Raw genomic sequence first — 22,620 nt, forward strand, 5'->3', positions numbered from 1 at the left:
CCTTGTTCCTTATCTGCATGCTTAATCATCCTGTTCCAGTTGATATTTCAGGAAAAAATATTCCTGTCCTGGTTTACATCAGCAGATAACTAGGACTTTAATTTGATTTATCACACTTACTTCAGATTAGAAAAATATGCCATCATTTTAGACTTTTATGTAGAGGAGTAGTTTAAAGGTTGAATTAATTTGAAGTGAGGTCCAGTATGTGTTGGTACCTGGCTGATATGGCATTCATACATATTTGTCTCTAGATAACAACAGTCAATTTGTGAGATATGATTGGAATCAGGTACTGTAATGACATACAGGCATCAATCCAGAAATGATCAGAAGAATGTCCTAAAAGATTGGAGAATTTTGATATTTAATTATTACTAGCACCATTCTGAACATAAACGCACATTGGGAATAAATTCTTTCTTGCACTTATCACTCAGGTCAAACTAGGCAATCTTATTAATTGCTGTGCTTCTAGCTTTAGAGTTTGTATATTTAGGATTTCTTATTTGCAATTACTTATGCTTTAAAACTAGGTTTAAAGCATCAGTGTTCTTTAAAATATATTGTTAAAGGTGAATAGCTAACGGTTTTAAATTGCATTTAACTCATTTTTAACAACTTAGGAAAACTTAACTTTGCTGACTAAAAGAAAAGGCTTTTGACTGGTTTTACTATTCTCTATTACAATTAGCATTACAGCAGTCAGGTTCAGGATCCCATGCGTGTGTGAGTTAAAGAGACATTGCATATATTTTTAGAAGTGCAAGTTTTATAGAATAAAACTTAGTAGCAGTTATACTTGATTTGCAGTAAGATATTTGACTGTAGCATGAGTGTTGTTTCAATTATTTTGGCATAGTGTTCTCAAGGCACAACAATTGGGCAGTCAGTCAGCTGTTGCTTCCATGTGAGTTTTTACTGAAGTGTGAAAGGATTATGTTGAGAAATGCATTGAAATTTAATAACTTATGGTCTTTTTTTAAGTAACATTGAAAAGCTGATCAGAAATTTGGGTAGAGAGTAATATTTCGAATAGAAACAAGAGCTGTCAGAACTACAATTCGAAGATTATCATGCTATTATTTGTACAGAAGCCATCTGATCTTTATTGTCAACTGGAGAGGAAGTTCAGTTGCACAGTAATCACATATCTGCTTCCAGGAGTCTACATCCATAACCTTTGTCTTTTACATTGACTTACCTGATGACCTTTATTCTACAATTGATTTGTGGACCCAAGAAAATACAAGTGTAAGTTAGGAAATCTGGTTTGCAATTGGTGAAGGCTGCTATCCAAATGCGTGACACTCTCCTAGCATTTATTTTTAAAATACAGCTGGGGCAACCTTTACCTTCTTAATACTTTTTGCTTAATAGGGACAAATGTGTACCCTGAAAAGCTAAGGAATCAATACACCTAGTTTTCAACAATCATTTTAGGGTGTATGTAATTCGGTTTTTCTATTGGACCATGATCTGGTTTTTGAGCAGGTCATTTTAAAGAAACAATTGGAGGAAAAATGTACAGTGGAATCCAGTTAATTGGAGTCCATGGCTGTAGGGTCAATTCAGTGCTGAGGCAAATTAAGCCAATCCAGAAGCCTGATGGCTACAGGGCAGCGACAAGGGACCTAAGACTCCTTTACCTCCTGCCTGATGGTAGTAGTGGCAAGAGATGCAGACGACAGCATTGAACACTGGTTCATTTTCTGCTCTTAGGCTTTTATGTTTTAATCTGCCTTAAAGTCCACCCCAGCGAAGGCCAACCTTTGTCTTCAAGGTACTGTACTTACATTCCCGAGAGTTAAGTTCACTGAATCCTTCAGGTGATTGTAAAATCACTAGTTCGTTTAGATGGTTCAAAGATATGTTTCTTAAAGAGAAATTACAGGGTGCAGATTACAACAATTGTAGTTCAAAACAACTGTATCTAGTAGAATATCCAGTAGTTTCATGAGCTGCCTGCAAAACATCACTGTATATCACAGTGTTATTTTGTAAAGTCCATAAGTATAAAATACGTAGATACAGATCAATAAGATGCTTCCTCAAATGTGTAATTTAGTTAATTATGCATATTAGAGACAGTAATAGTAATCTATTTGCTCTATCACAAAGTATTTCTATAAAGCATTCACGCTGACTTTGATCCTTAAAGCTAAAGATGTTAAAGCTTCAGAAAATAACAAACCAATGGAAAATAAAAAGGGCAAATAGAAATTTTGCTCCAAAATTATTAATCCTTGGCTTTTGCTGAACTGGAAGCTGTGGTGTTGTTGGAATTTGTATGTATTTCAAAGCTAAGAAAAGTGAAAATGTCAGTCTGGAGTCGTAACTCCATATCAGTTTTCTGTATTAGGGAGCACTCAGTGGGCACACACTATTTGATAAAATGGCAAATGTTAGCAAAGTACTAGAGAAATGGCATTGCCAATGAGATTGTGTGATGGTATTTGCTATTTTCTGGGGGGGAAATGGGACAGTGTCTCATTTTTTTGGAGGGGTAGAGTGATGATGTTTCTTCTAACCTCTATTGCATTTCTCTCTGTCCCTCCTCTCCAAATAAATTACTCTGTTTTTGTAAAAATTTCAGAAAACATTTTAATATAAATCATACTACTGTATGAAATAGTGAATGATGGAATTTAAAGTTGATGTCATAAATTGAAATAATGGTTTCAGATCAGATCAGACCTTAAGGTTTTTAATAAAAAATCATTGCTTAGTGTTGTTCAGTGGAAGTATTAGTGTTCAGAACCAAAAACTGAATAGGTGCTTCACTGCTATTTGGTTAAGAAGATATTATAGAATCAATTTATTTTGCAGCTTTATTGAAAAATGTGACAGCTTCATTGATTAATGCAATCCTGTGCTCTTTTATTTGCTGCAAGCATAGCAAGCATAATAATAGGAAAAGTTTAGTGAAGGGTGTAAATGTAAGAGATTCTGCGGATGCTGAAGAAATTCATCAAGTCAGGTAGCATCTATGGAGAGGAATAAAAGGACAAAGCCCCTTCATCGTGGCTGGTAAAGGTCTTGGCACAAAACGTTGACTGTTTATTATCCTCCATTAATGCTACTTGACCTGCTGAGTTCCTCTAGCATTTTGTTTTGTTGCTTAATGAAGGGTGATTAGTTAAAGGATTCCATAAAAAAGTGTAAGCTTCATTGCTTCTGTAGTGAAAACAAATTAAAATTGTAATTTGAAACTGCCCAGAATTGTGAAATGTATAGTGAGAATATTTGATTTGAGCTTCTATTTCTGTGTTTTAACTAGAATGTTAAAACCATATCTTCCAATTCTAGTAAAAGGTCTTTGAGATGGCACATTTTTTGACTAAAATTGTTTTTGACATCTTTACTGGTCATTTGCAAAGCCTTCTGTGTGCTTAACTGTAAAGATTACAAAACTGATGCACTTGTTTTGTTTGTTCCTCAGGCAAGGCTTTTCGATGAACCACAGCTTGCCAGCTTATGCTTGGAAAATATTGATAAAAATACATCAGATGCCATCAATGCAGAAGGTTTTACAGATATAGATTTAGGTGAGTATTTAATATGTATTAGATGCCTTAAAACATATTTTAATTTTTACATTCAATGAGATTACTGAGATATAATGGCTGAATAGAAGGTTTGGCTGTTTTAGTTGGTTCTCTATATTCTACTTAATTTTCATAAAACTATAATATTTACTTTTGGTATGGGGAAATAAACATTCAGATTAAAAGTTGGAGACTTTGCAAATAATGCAATTTAGTTCACCAGGGTATTGACAGTTATACTGTAGTGGGAACGAAAACTATAAGTTTTGCTATTATTTATAATTAGCTTCATGTTTGGAAATGCATTAAATCTCTAAGCGCGTATACAGAAAAGTAAATATATTTGCCCCACTTTCCTTCAGTTAGACAAATAATCTTTATTGACTTTTGTCCTGACTGTAAGTTATTACAGAAAACCAAAGACTTTTGTATCTGCATTAAAAGATTTTAAAAAAGCACATTTTTAATTACCATATTGACTTTTAATATTTTTGGAGAAACTCCAAACTGAGCAATTTTCTTCTATACACTACATGCCTACTTAGCACACCCATTTTCTGACCTATTGTCTTCCACGGGACTTTGGCTATTTATTATATAAGGCACAAAAATTTTCCTTATACTCTGCCTGTATCCTGAAATTAGCTAAGCTGTGTTCTCAGGAAAACTGAACCAAGCCTTAAATCTAAAATACCTCAGGAATAAACAACTACGACCATTTTATTAATTAGCCACAGTGCAAATTTGCAGACTGTTTAATGTTAAAATGAAGAGACTTTATTAGAAAAATGCAGTAAAAACTTTTAAGATATTATTCTGATTCAATGATTTGATTCAAGTCTTGACAAAAGACTATGAGTGGGAAATGTCTTATTTGCTGAAGATGCTGCTTGTTGAATTAGCATTTTCCACCTTTACACTTCCAGTACTTTCAAAGTTTGTGTATTTCAGTGTACACACCTCAAGTTCCTTTTGATGATGAAAGAATTGCTTTCTGATCCCTCACTAAGATTTTGGCAATCTCACAATGTTTAATTGGGGTGTATAGTACAAAACTGTACTTGTTCCTGAGGTTAAATCGCTTGTAAATTCTATCCATCAATCATTGTAATAAGAGTGATGTGCACTAATAATAAACTTTACAGCTTCATACAGCCACATAGCCAGTTGTCATTGTACAACTGTGCACAAAACGTCTGTATAAATATATCTTCAGACTGCTCTCAGATTCCGTATACATAAATGTAGAAAGCATTGGATTCTGCATTAAATACTCTTTCATTGTTTATCGTCAGATACTATTGCCATTGACACAGCAATAATTGCAATTCAAGCAAATTTCGCTGCAGATGTTTGCACAACATAGAATATATTTCCATATTTCTCTCTGTTCCCATCTTTAATACAAAATTTGAATCGAAATTTTCTATTTAAATACATTAAATCACTCCTGTATGTAATCTTTTATATTTAAGTAGAAATAATTCGGTTCTTGATAATTTGTTGGTATGACATAACAAGCATAATTATTTATTCAATGTATCAATTTTAGTAATTTGTAGATTCTGTTTTGTATTTACAATTCCCTCCCTAATCTACTATCTGGTAAAACAATGCACTATTTACAACTTTTAACAATGCACTTTTAAATTTGCACAAATTATGATGTAAATTAACCAGGCGATCAAAGCACAAATGGTTGGGAATTTCCAAAGTGCAAAAAGTGCAAAATTTTTTATTTTGCTCTTCTGCCTTGTCTTTCTTGGAAATCTTTGATCTGTCTAGGGCCAATGTAATTCTATTATTTTTTTGATGTATCTTAACGTGAGTCCACAATTCAGTCAGTTGTTACAGTTGTAAAGACTTCAGTTTTGGTTGCATTGGGTGTTCTAGTACTTCATCAAAGCAACAAAAAATCACAATATATTGTACTTTCAAAGATTAAGAAGCTCATACAGATTTGCATTTGATGTGAATTAAAATTCTGAAGTGTAAAAGACATTTTGATGCTCTGTAGCTCTGACAGGATTTAGCAGCAGTGGCTTTTTTTTAACAATCAGCTCTAGAGGCAGCAGGTCTGGATCAGTCCCAAGGCCACTTTAAAAAAAAAGTAAGTAATAACAACAACTGGTATTCATATAGTAATCCAAAAATCAAAGTACTGCAGGTGCTGGAAACCCTAAAATAAAACAAAATGCTACAAATATGCGGCAGGTTGGCATGAAGGAACTGTTGATGGTGTTTGACCTGCTGCATTTTTGTAGCTTTTCCTGTGGTATTTATTGAAGTCCCAATGTTCTTTACAACACGATCAAACAAAATTTTGGCAGTAAGCGATGTAAGGAGATAAGAGCAGCTTATCAAAGCTCAGGGGAATGTTTGAAGTTTAGAGAAGAGAGATTTTTTAAAAGAGAATTTTACAGGTTAAAGCCATGATGGCATCAACAATTAATGGAATTACAAGAGATCACTCAGAATTTTGAGATGAGATTTTGAAAGCAAGGGGGGAAAATAGCAGTTTTTAAAATAGTTTGTCCCGTACATGATTTTAATAGTTTTTGCTCCTTTTTTTTTTGTGATTATTTGTACCTATCATGAGCAATTTTGTTCTCCTGCATCTAAACTGGAAACTTCACTGCTGAGGTGGTGATGATTTATAAAATTCATATAGATAACTGATCCTCACCTAGATGCTTAGAGGACCATGACATTTCTCCAAACCCATATTCAGTGTATATATGTTTATCTCCTGTTGATTTTTTTTTAATTCTGTATTTTGGCAGTGTTCTATTTGCTGACCTATCTTTATCAGATACGATAGCAGTCAGTGAGTTTTGGAGAAACGTCATGATCCTCTAAGCAGCTAGATGGCGATCAGTTAGCTATATAATTGGTGCTTTCTCAAATTAATTCATGCTGGATATGATAGCAGTCATTGCGTTTTAAATAAATGTCATTTTCCTCTAAGCAGCTAGGTGGAGCCTAGCTATATAATTGTTATCTTTTCCTCAAAGTGAGCTTTTAGATTTTGGAGTAGTCCCATTTACAAGAATTTTTTTTTAATCATTGTGGTTCAAAGATTAATATGAGCATTTGTTTCAATTAACAGGCTCTGGTGTAATATATTTATCAAAAGGAATTTTTATCTTGAAACTGGAATTGTTGGCCTTAGTATTTGTTTATGTTACAGATACACTAATGGCAGTGCTAGAACGTGACACTCTAGGAATCCGAGAAATTCGGTTATTTAATGCTGTGGTTCGTTGGGCAGAAGCAGAGTGCCAGCGACAGCAGCTTCAACTCACACCTGAAAATAAACGTAAGGTGTTAGGAAAAGCCTTGTCGCTCATCCGTTTTCCACTAATGACTATTGAGGAGTTTGCAGCAGGTAATTCTGCATTATTAGAGTTGAATTAATTTAATTGTTAATACTTTGCATTATTATAGCATAGTGGCATTTTAGAACTGGCAAAACTTTATACTGTTTTGAGATTTAAATCAATGAGTACTTTAGTGGTATAGTATAGTATACTTGATCTCAATGCAATGAACATAGCTAAAATTGGATAACTTCCACATCAACTTGAAACACTGATAAGACATTAGTTATATTTTCCTTGTAAATTTATTAGGTTGAATGAGTGAATGAATGGAGATAAATCAATACACTTAATCAATTTTTTTTTTCATGATGTGTGTTTAAAGAAGCAATTGCTCCCTAAACCTAGCCTTTTTATTGGTTCAAACTGGTTAGCCTTTTATCTCTCTAAAAATAAACTTGAAATGAGAAGTCAGTGAAAATACAAGGATGCTATGTAAAGTAGGGAACTAAATTAATCCCCATAATAATCTACTGAGTGTTACTGACAAGGTTGGCCACAGCCCAAACTCTGTATCTGTTTGGCTGATGTTCTGCATGCTCCTGTGCAGAAATGGCATGAGTCTTGTCAACAGATTACAGAGCAATTATGAACTGTGGTGCATCAGGAACCTGGAGAGTTCTACTCCAGTTAATGTCTGCATAATAGCAAGTGCATCTTAAAGAAAATGCACTTTCACAGCTCTCACAGAGTACAAGCGCTCACCATCCAACCAAACACTCCAGGCTCTTCAAGCTGCTAGAAGTAAAGTGCAACAGACTGCAAGGCAGAGTGAAAATGAGTACTGGCTCCAGCTCAGTGAGGACATTCAGACAGCAGCTGTGACAAGCAACATCAGATCGATGTATGGTGGTATCAAGTAGGCCCTTGGCCCATCGCAGAGCAAGACAGTAAAGTCATCCATTGGTGAAATAATCACCGACAAAAGCAAGCAGATGGAACACTGGGTAGAACACTACTCTGAGCTGTACTCGAGGGAAAATGTTGTTAGCCATTGATGCCATCATGGATGAACTCGACTCCAAACCAACCATTGAGGACCTCAGCAAGGCAATTGACAGTCTGGCCCCAGGGAAAGCTCCTGGCAGTGATGGGATTCCTCCAGCAAGAGCTCACTCCTCCAACCTTTACACGAGGTCCTCCGTCAGCGCTGGAAGGAAGGAGCCGTACCACAGGATATGCGTGACTCTAAAATCATTTTATTGTACAAGAACAAGTATGATAGAAGCACGTGTTTGGGATGTCGACAGAAGGCATCTGTATGTACACCAGGTCTGATAGGCGGGTGTTCAATACTGTGCCCCTGAGAGCAACAACAAAGGTGTGAAAGATCTTAATATGTGACAGGCTCTTTGCCGATGACACTGCTGTAACCTCGCACACCATACAGCAACTGCAAACTCTCATGGACTGCTTATCTAAGGAATGCAAGGACTTTGGGCTTACCATCAGCCTAAAGAAAACAAATGTCCTTGCCCAGAACATAGTGAAGACACCAGTCATTGCCATCGACAATTACGATCTAGGAATGGTCTTCGAGTTCACATTCTTGGGGTCGACCATTAGCGACACTCTCTCCCTCGATGCTGAAATCAATAGGCGTATCGGCAAGGCAACATCGATCCTTGTTCGACTCTCCTCACGGATCTGGGAGAATCCAAAACTCACTACAAAGACCAAGACTGCCTTGTACAATGCATGCGTTATCAGCACCCTCCTGTATGGTAGCAAGACTTGGACCATCTACTCCAAACAGGAGAGGAAACTCAATAGTTTTCACCCAGGCATCCTCAGCATCACCTGGAGAGACAAAGCCTCAAACTCTGAGGTCCTCTCCCGTGCTGGACTTCCCACAACGTTCACGCTTTTAAGACAACACAGACTGCATTGGCTGGGCAAGTCCGTTGTATGAAGGATGGTAGACTGCCAAAGGACATCGTCTACGGAGAACTAGCAACAAGCAAGAGGAACATTGATAGACCCCAGCTTCGCTTCAAGGACCTCTGTAAGCACAACATGAAAGCCTTAAAAATCAACACGGAGTGCTGGGAGGATACAGCAGATGACCACAACCAATGGCAAGGTACTCTTCAGCAACACCTAGAACAAGGCGAAGGAGTGATCCTGAGCCAGTTTGAGGAGCGGAGAGCTAAACGGAGAGCACAGCGGACAATTCCACAATGCCCTACACATGCAGCAACTATGGCAGAGCCTACCGTTCCAGGATCGGCCTCAATAGCCACAGTCGACTCTGCTCAACAAACCAGTGACTAGCAGAGGCCCAGTACCCATGGTCGACCACGACTGACAGAGGCCACAGACACAGAATTGCAAGTGCATCTTAAAATAATTGTCATTGGTTCCTACTTGTATTAAGTATAGTTTTCCCTCTGTAAGTTCATTATTTCTAATGTGCTGTTGTGTGAGAGATTACATGGGTCATGTAAGACTCCTTCAGAAAGTCAAACTCTTAAAATCAGGCTTTAAAAAATGAGGAAAATAATGTTTTTATTGTATTTGTGAATAAATTAAATGGTTGCTTATTGTAGTGGTCACTTGAAAACAAACCAAAACCACTTAGACACTAAGCGCGAGGAGTTGATTCTATATGATGCGCTATCCATCCAATAACTAAGTTCCAAAATCAAAGAATACGTTCCATCCTTTATTATGAAACCAGCAAATTAACAATCTTTAACAATAAAAACTAATGAAACTGAAGCTGGCTATGTAACAAAATGAAGTCTTGGCATATTTAAACGTACTTAAGCCAAGCATTCTTAAATGTATTCAAGCGGTCAACGAAAAAATATCACCCCCTGCCCACTCCCTGGCTCTACTCAAACTAAACTAAAGACAAAGCATTAATATATAACTAAGCTCTTCACTTCTTCCACACCCCCAATTCATGTGACAAACTACCAATAATAAACATGGAACACAAAATTGATAGAAAATGGATAGATGGCTCTTACACTTATGTTTACTGTCACTTTCAATTTATGACAAATGCTTTATCTGGCATTCTTTAGAGTAGTCTTCAGATCCACCATAGTTGTCATTTCCTGAATCAATCCAGTTCCATAAGTTCACCCATACTAACATGCTCTGATGTAATGCGGTATACTGGGGTTCCCGTCCTGGGGTCTGTGGACCCTTTGCTTAATGGTATTGGTCCATGGCATAAAAAAGGTTGTATACCAAAATATCCATTCTGCAGCAAATGTAAACATAAAATATAAACAAGCTGTTTGATTGTTGAGGAATATTTTAGAAGGACATGTCCACTCATCAATTATACTATCTGCACTCCTTATTATAAAGCATTGAATACCATTGGGGTATTAACTTCTCCTTTTAATCCTAGAATAACTTAAGGCAATGGTTTTGAAATTGGCTTGGTCTCAATAGGTACTAAGTAAGAAATTTGTTTGACTATCTAATTTCTAGGAGTGGAGTTTGTTGTAACAGTATCAAACAACATGACCTGTATTTCTCTCCTCTCACCCCCGTCCCCAGGACCTGCACAGTCAGGGATTCTAACAGACAGAGAAGTTGTTAGTCTTTTCCTACATTTCACAGTCAATCCAAAGCCTCGGGTAGAGTTTATTGACAGACCTCGTTGTTGTCTAAGAGGCAAAGAGTGCAGCATCAATCGTTTCCAACAGGTGGAAAGCCGTTGGGGCTACAGTGGTACAAGTGACCGGATAAGGTAAAGTGTTTGTATGCAAACTTGTTTCTGCAAGGATTATGTGTATCTGTAAGCTGTGATGTGATACTGAGAACCATGGACCATAATGTACAAGACTGGTACTTTTTTAAAAATCCCTGCTGGGTTAATTGTTAGCTATGTAAGTTAGTTAGTATACTAGTGACTGTTAATGGTTAACCTTCCAGGATTTCTGCCTCAGTTTCCACCCAAGGCCAGAGAACTCAGTTTTTCCCCCCATAATATTAAACTAAACTGCAAATAGTTACTGGATTGCTTGTGTTACTGAACTATATTTGCCAGCTAAATTGCTGCCATTCTTCAGAGAGATAAAATGTGAGGAAAGCTTCATTTGCTCTTCACTCAACCCTAGAACATCTGGATAGTGAAGTTTGCATACACCATGATGCTCTTCGTTGACTACAACTCGGCTTTCAAAACTAATCAATTAGCTCTAAGACCTAGGCCTCAATGTCCACAAGAAAATGAATCTTAAGATTGTATATGGTGACATATAATAGACTTTGATAATACATTTACTTTGAACTTTGAAATATCTATGAGTCCTTGTGGATATGTTTGTTAAGCCAGTCCTCAATGAAATACAGTAAATCACAAACTTTAAAGATGCGTGGTGGTGTTTGGATATCCAGTGTTCCCAGCTAATCAATAATGAGGTTAGTTTTTTTAAAAAGCAGTGATATTATAAAAAGAAAAAAATACTGCATTCAGTAATATCCTGCCTGCAAATAGCAAAAGAAAATCTGCAGATGCTGGAGATCCAAGCAATTCACACACAAAATGCTGGAGGAACTCAGCAGGCCAGGCAGCATCAGTGGAAAAGAGTAAACAGTCACTGCTTTGGGCTGAGACCCTTCATCAGGACTGGAGAAGAGTCTCGGCCTGAAACATTGACTAAGCTCTTTTCCATAGATGCTGCCTGATCTGCTGAGTTCCTCCAGCATTTTCTGTGTGCTGCCTGAAAATAGGTTGGATATGCATTTAGCAGCAAGTATCAAAAAGTAGTTTAGAGTGAGATTGCAGCATTTTAGGAAAAGGAATGATAGGCTAGGTCTTTCAAAGAACGGGCATAATACCTGTATTATTTTAGTTCAGTTGTATGATTTCTGTTCATGGATCTTCCCCTTTTTTTTCCAAGAAAAGTATGCAGGTATTTTACATTGGGTATTCAGTTGCAGAAATTTCCCAGGCTTTGATTTCCCAGCACCTGAGGGAGTATGAGGTGTAGTTAAAAATGAAACGTCAAACTGTAGGGTTGCTAAACAGCAGGCAAAAGACCAAGCAAAGTGATCCCACACTCAATGGATCAGATTCAAACTCTACTATCCTGCTGCATCCAGGGAGACACCATTGACTGGAATTTCAGTTGACTGCAAGAGTAGTTTAGTCTAGGTATCCTGTGTCTAAGCTTTTCCACCATCTTTGAGTTTGCAGCCAGCAGTATAGTACAGTTCTCTTCACTTGTCTGGGGTAGTGCAGTTCCAACAAGGCAAACCCGAGGAAATCTGCAGATGCTGGAAATTCAAGCAACACACACAAAATGCTGGTGGAACACAGCAGGCCAGGCAGCATCTATAGGAAGAAGCGCTGTCGACATTTCGGGCTGAGACCCTCCCTATAGATGCTGCCTGGCCTGCTGTGTTCCACCAGCATTTTGTGTGTGTTGCTTGCAGTTCCAACAAGACTCAGTTTGTTACTGTTCAGGACCATGCAGTCGACTTGGGTAGCACCCCATCCATTCACTCCCTTGATTGCCGTCACATTGTAACTAATATGTGACATCTGCTAAAGGCAGTGCCTGTCTCAGGGAACTTTCAAGACCCATGACTTCTGCTATCATGTAAAACAAAGGCAGCAAGGGAATAGAAACATCTCTGCCAGCCACAGACATAGTAACTCTCTACCCCACCCCCAATAACACTGCCGTAGTACCTTCATCAAACGACTGCAGTCATTAAGGAAAACACTTGCATACACTTCACAAGAATAATTGAAAGTAGACAATAAAAGTTGTCCTTGAAAAGATTCTGCAGACACTGGAGATCTGGCACAACACACAGAGGCACAAACCTATTGATACCAGAATCCCAGGAAAAACAAATAGAAATAAAATAGTTTTGCAGAACACTCCATTCAAAGAATATTTTGAGAAAATTATATTTTATTATTGATGAAAGCAATATTATTGAGGCACCACAGTAGAGTAGCTGTATTATAGCTTGGGGCATCGAAGTTCAATTCTGTCACTGTCTGTAAGGAGTTTGTACGTTTTCTCTATGACCGTCTGAGTTTCCTCTAGGTGCTCCGGTTTCCCTCCACAGTCCAAAGACGTATCAATTAGTAGGTTAATTATTCATTGAAAATTGTCCTCTGATTAGGCTCATATTAACTAGGTGAGTCATTAAATTGGAGGGGCCTATTCCAAGTGGTATCTTTAAATAAATAGATAGTGAGCGATTTAAGTAGCTGCATCATGTTCAGTTATATTATAAGCAGTTATTTTCATATTTAATATTGGAAGCAGGAAGGTGGACCTAGACCTATGAAGTTTAAGAGAAACTGATTCATTGAGGAATAGTTTCAGCAAGGACCAAGAATAACTATGAAAAATGTGACAGTAGTCAAACCTGACCTTGATTTTATACAGTTAGTGTAAGATGTATACCATAGGAAAGGAATTCGATGCTGTTTGGAATGTCTGTCAGATATTTCATTATAATGCCTCAGAAAATACTCAACTTGGTTAGTATTTTGGGAGTTGTATTTAAATTGTACTAATATTCTATGCATCTTTAAAACCACAGGTTTACAGTGAATAGGAGGATATTTGTAGTTGGGTTTGGCTTGTATGGATCAATACATGGGCCCACAGACTACCAAGTAAATATACAGGTAAAAATATTTATTTCTAAAACACTTTACATAGCAATGTCACAAATTCTTTAAAATACCGGTATTCTGTTGTATTTTTTGAAGTGCAATGGGGAGTTTCGGGTAAAAGTTCCCACTAACAGCTGTATGACATAATCAGTTTGCTATATTAGTTGAGATATAAATGTTAGTTCACCAAATGGGCAGAACGCTTAATTCTTCAAAGTCCTGCTTCAGGATCTTTTGTATCCATCTCAGGAAATAATGGAGCCATTGTTCTAACACGCTGTGATAACAGTTTATATTATGCCTTCAGCACTGAAGTGGAGACTGTCAGTTCTGACTGAGTTATTACTGGCGATAAGCTGATACAGCCTATGCTAACTACTGTTAATGGAAGAATTTAGAGGTACTTGAGAAAAGTGGAAGTATATTGGGCTATACCAAGGGTTCCCAACCTTGGGTTCACAGACCCCCTCGGATAATGGTAGAGGTCCATGACGTAAAAGTTGGAAACCCCTGGCTTATACACTTCTGTATAAAAGAACTTGTATTATAAGATGACTGTGAGGAGAAATTAAATTGGGGTATAACATTTCAATAATTTTCTTTAGAAATTAACAAGAAAATCCATGTTTCTAATTATTTCTGTAGTTGTCCAAAATGAATGCAGATTGACTAAAAGTTACCTGAAATGCCTGGGGTCAGTACTGTTGGATTTAGGGTTTTGGAATATTTGCATCCATGTCACGTTGGGGATGAGACACAAGTAAACTCTAAATCCATTTACATTTTATATGTTTGATATATATACACACCACCACCACACACCATGAAGGTAGTTTTATATAATAGTTTTGATAATTTTGTGCATGAAACAATAATATGTGCATTGAGTTACCAGAAAGGTAACCTATCACTATCTTAGCACCCAGGTGGACAGTTGGTAGCTGTTTGGTATTGCCATCGTTCCTGACTCCGAATTTCCAGTACTGTGCAAAAATCTTGGGGATATGTATATAACTAAGTTGCTAAGACTTTTGCATAATAATATGGTAATTATATGTATTGCACTGTACTACAGCTGGAAAAACAAATTTCTTGACATCCTGTTGCAAGAAAAGGTTTGTGAGTCCTTTGTAATTGCTTGGTTTTCTGCATTAATTACTAACAAAATATCTGATTTTCATTTACACAATCTGACTAAACTAATAATACTAATTGTACAACTACTTGTCAATAATGAGTACACCATTTCATCAATCACAGTCTAGGTGCAAAAAAGTAAGTGAACTTCTCGGGTAACGCCTTGTACATAAACCGTCTGCAGTCAGGTGTCCCAATCAATGAGATGAAATTAGAGGTGTCAGTTGTAGAGCTGCCCTGCCCTTTTTTATTTAAAAAAAAAAGCACCACACAGTCAGGTTACTGACAAATCCTGCTCCTCTCAAGAAAGATCTGCTTATGTGCACCATGCCTCAATCAAAAACAAGTTTCAGAGAGCCTTAGAAGAAGAATTGTAGAGATGCATGAAGCTGGAAAAGACTACAAAAGCATTTCTAAAGACCTGAGTGTTCATCAGCCCACAATAAGAGAAGTTGTCTGCAAATGGAGGAAATTCAGTGCTGTTGCTACTCTCCCTAGGAGTAGGTGTCCTGCAAAGATCACAACAAGAGCTCACCATGCAATGCTGAAAGAGGTTTTAAAAAAAACTCAAGCGTAATGCCAAAAGACCTGCGGAAACTTCTAGAATTTTCTTAAGTCTCTGTTCATGTGTCCACTATCAGAAAAACATTGAACAAGAATGGTGTTCATGGAAGGACACTACAGAGGAAACCACTGCTCTCCAAAAAAACATTGCCTCAAGTCAACTAGAGGGGAGGCTGTACTTGATCTGGTATTAGGAAATGAACCTGGTCAGGTGTCAGATCTCTCAGTGGGAGAGCATTTTGGAGGTAGTGACCACAACTCTTATCATCTTCACCATGACGCTGGAGAGGGATAAGAGTAGACAATTTGGGAAAACATTTAATTGGGAAGAGAGAAATATGATGCTATTAGGCAGGAACTTGGGAGCCGATGTTTTCAGAGCAGTGTGGCAAATGTTCAGGGAACATTTCCATGGAGTTCTGCATAGGTATGTTCCATTGAGGCAGGGAAAGGATGCTAGAGTTAAAGAACCATGGTATACAAAGTATATAGAAAATCTAGTTAAGAAGGAAAGAAAAGCTTATGAAATTTACTGTTAGTTAGCTCTAGAAAATTACAAGGTTGCTAGGAAGAAGCCTAAAAATGGAATTCGGAGACCCAGAAGGGGCCATGAAAAGGCCTTGGTGAGCAGGATTAAGGAAATCCCCAAGACATTCTACAAATAAGTGAAGAGCAAGCAAGAGGATGAATCATGTGAGAATAGAACCAATCAGGTGCAACAGTGGAAATATGTGCATGGACTCAGAGGAGATAGTGGAGGTACTTAATACTTCAGTATTCACCAGGGAAAAGGTCTTGGCAATTGTGGGGATGACTTGCAGCGGACTGAAATGCTTGCACATATAGACATTAAGAAAGAGAATATGTTGGAGCTTTTGAAAAGCATTAAGTTAGATAAGGTCACCAGGACCAGATGAGATATACCCCAGGCTGCTGTGGGAGCCGAGGGAGGAGATCGCTGAGCCTCTTGCGATGATCTTTAAATTTTTAATAGGGACTGGAAAAGTACCGGAGGATTGGAGGGTTGCAAATGTTGTTACCTTGTTCAAAAAAGGGAGTGGCGATAACCCAGGAGGTTATAGACCAGTGAGTCTGACTTCAGTGATGGGCAGGTTGTTGGAGAAGATCCTGAGAGGATTTATTAGCATTTGGAGAGACGTAATCTGATTAGGGAGAGTCGGCATGGCTTTATCAAGGGCAGGTTGTGCCTTACAAGCCTGATTGAATTCTTTGAGGCTGTAACAAAACACATTGAAGGTAGAGCAGTGGATGTAGTGTATATGGATTTCAGTAAGGCATTTGATAAGGTTCCCCATGCAAGGCTCCTTCAGAAAGTAAGGAGGTGTGAGATCCAAGGAGACCTTGCTTTGTTGATCCAGAATTGGCTTGCCCACAGAAGGCAAAGGGTGCTTGTAGATGGTTTGTATTCTGCATGGAAGTCGGTGACCAATGGTGTTCTGCAGGGATCTGTTCTGGGACCTCTCAGTGATTTTTTTTCATATATAAGTGATCTGGATGAAGAAGTAGCAGGGTGGGTTAGTAAGTTTGATGACACAAAGGTTGGGGGTGTTGTGGATAGTCTGGAGGGTTGTCTGAGATTACAGCGGGACATCAATAGAATGCAGAACTGGGCTGAGAAGTGGCAGATGAATTTCAACCCAGATAAGTGTGAAGTGATTCATTTTGGTAGGTCCAATTTGAAGACTGAATATAATATAAATGGTAGACTCTTGGCAGTGTGGATCATCTGATAGATCTTGGGGTCTTTGTCGATAAAGCTGCAGTGCAGGTTGACAGTGTTATTGAGAAGGTGTATGGTGTGTTGGCATTCATCAACTGTGGGATTGAGTTCAAGTGCCTTGAGGTAGTGTTACAGCTATATAAGACCTTAGTCAGACCCTGCTTGGAGTACTGTGTTTATTTCTGGTCACTTCAGTGCAGGAAGGATGTGGATACTATAGAGAGAGTGCAGAGGAGAATTACAAGGATGTTGCCTTGATTGAAGGCCATACCTTATGAGAATAAGTTGGGTGTACTTGGCCTTTTCTTCTCCTTGAAGGATGGAGGATGAGAGGTGATCTGATCAAGGTGTATAAGATGATAGGAGCATTGATTGTGTGGATAGCCAGAGGCTTTTTCCACCAAGGCTGAAATGACTAACATGAAGGGGGCATAGTTTTAAGGTGCTTGGAAATGGGTAAGTTTTTCACACAGAGTGGTGGGTGCGTGGAATGCACTGCCAGCGGCAGTGGTGGAAGACAACAGGATCTTTTAAGAGTCTCTCAGATAGGTACATAGAGCTTGGAAAAATAGAGGGCTATGCGCTAGGGAAATTCTAGGCAATCTCTAGAGTAGGTTACATGGTAGGCACAACATTGTGGGCTGAAGAGCCTGTGCTGTAAATGTCTATGTTCTATGTCTCAAGTTTGCAAAATACCACCTGGATGTTCCACAACACTTCTGGAACAATGTTCTGTGGGCAGATGAGACAAAAGTTGAATTCTTTGGCAGAAATGCACACTGCTATGTTTGGAGGAAAAAAGGCACTGCACTCCAACACCAGGACCTCATCCCAAATGTGAAACATGGTTGAAGGAGCATAATGGTTTGGTGCTGCTTTGCTGCCTCAGGGCCTGGACAGCTTACAGTCATTGAGGGAACAATGAATTCAAAATTATATCAAGGCATTTTACATACAGGGAAATGTTAGGATTATGGTCTGTCACCTGAAGCTTAATAGTAGTTGGATGATGCAACGAGATAATGATCAGAAAGATGAGAGTAAATCAACAACAGAATGGTTTAAAAAGAAGAAAAATCTTATTTTTAATGGCCAAGTCAGAGTCCAGACTTTAACTCAATTGAGATGCTGTGGCATGACCTGAAGAGGGCTGTTCCCAGAAATATTGATGATTAGAAACAGTTTTATATGGAGGAATGGTCTAAAATTCCTCCTTACCATTGTGCAAGTATAATCAGCATCTACAGGAAAATTTTAGTGGAGGTTATTGCTCCTAAAAGAAGTTCTACCACTTATTAAATACAAGGGTTCACATACTATTTCCAGTCTAGACTGAATGGTTAAACAATGTTCAATAGAGACGTGAGACGTGTCATTGTTTGGGTATTATTAGTTTAGGCAGATTGTGCTTGTCTATTACTGTTACTTAAATGAAGATCAGACCACATTTTGTGAGTAATTAATGCAGAAAACCAGTTAACTGCAAGGATTCGCAAACTTTTTCTTGCAACTGTATCTTTGATTGTATTTCTGTTTGCAATTAATGTTAGATATCTTGTTATTTTTTTCCAGAGAAAAATGTACAAAAACTAAATTTTACATTTTTAAATGTATAGATGTGATAAATTTCAATTATTCATAAACCTTACAGGACATCTTATATTGCTAGAGTCTTTATTATGTTTGATGGTGTGTTTGGTCTGAATTTCTAGCATTTTGTCTTGGCAATGGAGAACAACTGGGTCATAGTCTGCGATCCATTGGAACTTAAAGTAAATTGTTTATAATAATATTGAAGCTTTTTTGCCTTTTGGAGGCAGAGCTTCTGGAAGCATTAAAGGTGGCAACTGGAAACGCATCCTATTTCTATTAAGCTTATTGAAAATTTGCCATGAGTAAAAAAAAATGTTCTCCATACAGTCTTTTTTGTAATGTGAAAATGATGACATGTGACATCTTGTAATATTCAATTTTATCTGAAGATCATAGCAAAGGAATTTGGCACTATTTTAAGTTGTTGTAGGAAGAAGCTGTAAACATTATTTAGTAAGAATTACTGAGGTAAACTGTTGTACAAAAGAGGCAAGGAAAGACATTAAACATAGATAAATCAATATCCTATATATATTTTTCCAAGTAATTGGGTTTTAGGTGTTTCTAATGTCAATCACTGAACACACCAAGTGCTCTCTACTAGTCCACATTTAGCATTCTAAGCAAGTTCTGTTCTTCAGTCAATTTGCATCTGACAAGAGATGTTAAATCATGCCTTTAGTCATATACTACCTTTAAAAATGATCTGCAAGCTTTCAAATATCTTTTTACAGCTGCTATTAAAACAATATACTGATTGGATTATGTTGCATTTTTAGGTTATCCACACTGACAGCAACACAATTTTGGGACAGAATGACACTGGCTTTAGCTGTGATGGATCATCTAATACTTTCAGGGTTATGTTCAAGGAACCAGTGGAGATTTTGCCCAATGTTAATTATACTGCCAGTGCAACATTGAAGGTATGTTTTTAGAGATTACTTGGAGAATGGTTCCAATAGTGGGAGAGTTTAGGACCAGAGGGTACAGCCGAAAGATGGCCCTTTCGAACATCGGTTTCCAACTAGAGGTCCATAGACCCCTCAGTTAATGATAGGGGTCTGTGGCAAAAAAATGGGTTGGGAACGCATCCCTTAGAACATAGAAGAAGATGAATTTCTTCAGCCAGAGGATGTGGGAGTCTGGAATACATTGCCACGGATGGCAGTGAAGTCTTTGGGTATAGTTAAAGCAGAAGTTGATACATTCATGATTAGTAAGGGCATCAAAGGTTACAGGGAGAAGGTAGGAGAATGGGTTTGAGAGGGAGAAGTCAGCCATGAGCAGACTCAATTCCTCCGGGTGCTGTAGTTTCCTCCCACAGTCCAAAGATGTGCTAGTTAGTAGGTTAATTGGTCATTGTAAATTGTGGGATTAGGGTAGAGTTTAATAGGTGGGTTTCTGGGCGACGCAGCTCAGTGGGCTGGAACCATCTGTACTGTACCTCAAAATAAAATCTCATAGGTGTGCTTTCTTTTTAAAAAGAAATCTTCAGAACAAGGTGGTCTTGTAGTGTTTATTTTGGCTTTTCCAGGAGGGAAAGTACTTGTCTGTCTAAGAAGTTTTTATTCTGCATTTTCCTCCATACCAACTCTACTTCCGTTCATCTGTGGAAAATGTTTTATATTTAATTTGAGCAGATCAGAGATGATCATACCATGAGTCAGTTTAGATGGTAATTTGAACATGCTGTCCCTCCAGACTCTTTCTGAAAAATCGCTTTTTAAAAATTCCTTTCTCTTATGTCACTGTTTTCAATGCCTTATTGTTTATACAAATTTTACTTGGCTTTTGCCATCAATGAAATATTATTTTTTAAAAATTCTTTTGTGTTGTAGGGGCCAGATTCTCATTATGGAACAAAAGGACTTCGTAAAGTCATTCATGAATCTCCAACAACAGGCACAAAAACAGTCTTCACATTCTGTTATGCTGCTGGGAATAACAATGGAACATCAGTAGAGGATGGGCAAGTCCCAGAAATTATCTTCTATACGTAGTCAAGTTCAATGGGACCTTGAGATCTTCATTGGTCTCTCAAATACAAACTGATTGTATGCTATTGTATATTTGAAATGAAGAGTAATGTGCCTAATACTAGGCACAAGTTTTGAATATTGTGCTTTATTGGCTGACAGTGTAAAAAAAAGCTTATTTTCCCTTTTTCCTCCTCCTTGGCTCTGTATTGTCACAGAATGTAGGAGTATTGTTATTGTGGTGCCAATTCTAAGCAGTTGTTTTGCTTAATGATGTGAGAAATGCACTTATGTAATGAGGGCTGTCGCAAAGCTGAGTGTCTAAGCCTTGAAGTTTCAGATTAAAAGACCCACAGCACTATTATGAAGGCCAAAGACATTATACTGCATATGAGGAGAGCTTCAAATTACTGTATAAAATACAATAAAATACTGTATAAAACACAATACTATGTAGAAAACTAGATTATACCAGCAACTTATAACATAAACAAAATCTAGATCTTTAAGTGGGGAGTGTGTTAACTGGTAATGTCTAACAACGTGTATTAGAAAATGTTAATTAGTACCAAAAGACAACTCGAAAACTAAAATACGTCAAATCTAATTTCAGCTCTTGCTCTCCATTTAATGTTTTATAAAGGGTGTATTCCTTACAGTTCAGTGGAAAATCTCTCATTCTATTACCGTGATAACATACTTAGCCAGTTAAATATGGGTCCAATTTCCAGGGAAGTTACCCGCAAGGTAGTATGTTTCAACATGCTGAAGACTAATGCTTTCTGTTACTGGTGTAAAATACAATTAAAGCAAATATACACAGCTTGGCTATTACGTGGTTTCAAGAACTGTTATTCAATAACTGGTAAATGTAGGGGAGCATCAAATTTGATATCTGCTGGGTAGTTTGATATGTTTTCAAATGTAGAGAATTCCACCCTGAATTTTGTGAAAGGACTGAGTTGCTCAGATCTATAATTGTTTTGTAATGGGTAGGTGGAACAAAAACAGAATAAGAACAGTGATTTGTCAATGACGACTGTATAATGCAGGTCAGTTTTAAAGAAAAGATCTCCTCCAATCAGAAAAAATGACAACATTAAAGCTGCAGAGATTTGGGAAAATTCCAGGGATTCCATAATCCATAATTCCAAGAGTTATGTTGCATTCTCTCCACATTATATTTGTAAAAACATTACTTTATTTTCTTTACAGAATTATGTCAAGCAGTTTGGAGGAAAGAATGATCCTATTCCTCCAATGATTTTCAGGCTACACCTTAATAGCTCTGTGTGTGTGTTGATTTCCCTCCCTCCCTCCACCCCCCACCAAGCTCTACTTCTGCCTCTACTTTGATATCACGCACATTAGTAATAATTTATTTACTTGCCTCAGACACTAGAAAACATCAGACCTTTGAGGTTCTTTTTAAAAACTGGTGTAATAGAAAAACATTTATTCCACAAATGAAGAAAGGTTTGACTTGGATGCCGATTTGTTTCACCTTGGCATAAGGCAGTATTTATTTTGAAAATGCAGGGATATTCACACAAAGAATGATGTATATTTCAACACTGAAAGAACTGTTGTAGATGCACACTGAACGCATTTACTCCAGTCCCATTTCACTTGTGTTCTGCTGTACATTTTTAAATGTAAAATCATACTTATCCATATATAGCTGTAGCAAACACATTTGAAATTTAAAAACAAAAAGCTGGAAATATTCAGCCCAGATGGCAGTGCTAATATTTCAATGACCTTTCATCAGAACCCAGGAAAAAAAAAATTAGAAATCAAATGTGGTTTATGCTGCAGAGGAAGGAGAAGGGTAGAGAGAACCGATAGATTGTCTCGATAAAGGTGGAGACCAAGAGAGATTGGAGTAATGCACTTGGTAGTAGTGCTGGTTGAGAAGGCTTTTTAAAAGCATTCATATCCAGTGAACCATTTAAAAAAAGATTGTGTCTGTTTCTCTCTATCACATGATTAAAACTGTGAACGGTAATGCATTAAATTGTTTTTTTTTATATGCTTAAACTTTAGCCTCCCTATTGTAACATATTTT

The 22,620-nt window shown here is 37.5% G+C and overlaps 1 protein-coding gene across 3 annotated transcripts in view; it reads left to right on the plus strand.

Moving 5' to 3' along the window:
* The window catches only part of LOC132406002 (BTB/POZ domain-containing protein 2-like), a 38,084-nt gene extending 16,200 nt beyond the window's left edge, over positions 1-21,884 (plus strand). For all 3 annotated transcript variants that reach the window (XM_059991115.1, XM_059991113.1, XM_059991116.1), the window contains 6 exons: positions 3,443-3,548; positions 6,739-6,936; positions 10,448-10,640; positions 13,463-13,550; positions 19,353-19,499; positions 20,415-21,884. In XM_059991115.1, the coding sequence (XP_059847098.1) occupies positions 3,443-3,548; positions 6,739-6,936; positions 10,448-10,640; positions 13,463-13,550; positions 19,353-19,499; positions 20,415-20,576 (894 nt within the window). In that variant the 3' untranslated portion in view covers positions 20,577-21,884. The remainder of the gene's footprint in view (positions 1-3,442; positions 3,549-6,738; positions 6,937-10,447; positions 10,641-13,462; positions 13,551-19,352; positions 19,500-20,414) is intronic.
* Positions 21,885-22,620: the final 736 nt, after the last annotated feature.

Source organism: Hypanus sabinus, chromosome 16 (assembly GCF_030144855.1).
Source record: "Hypanus sabinus isolate sHypSab1 chromosome 16, sHypSab1.hap1, whole genome shotgun sequence".
NCBI lineage: Eukaryota > Metazoa > Chordata > Chondrichthyes > Myliobatiformes > Dasyatidae > Hypanus > Hypanus sabinus.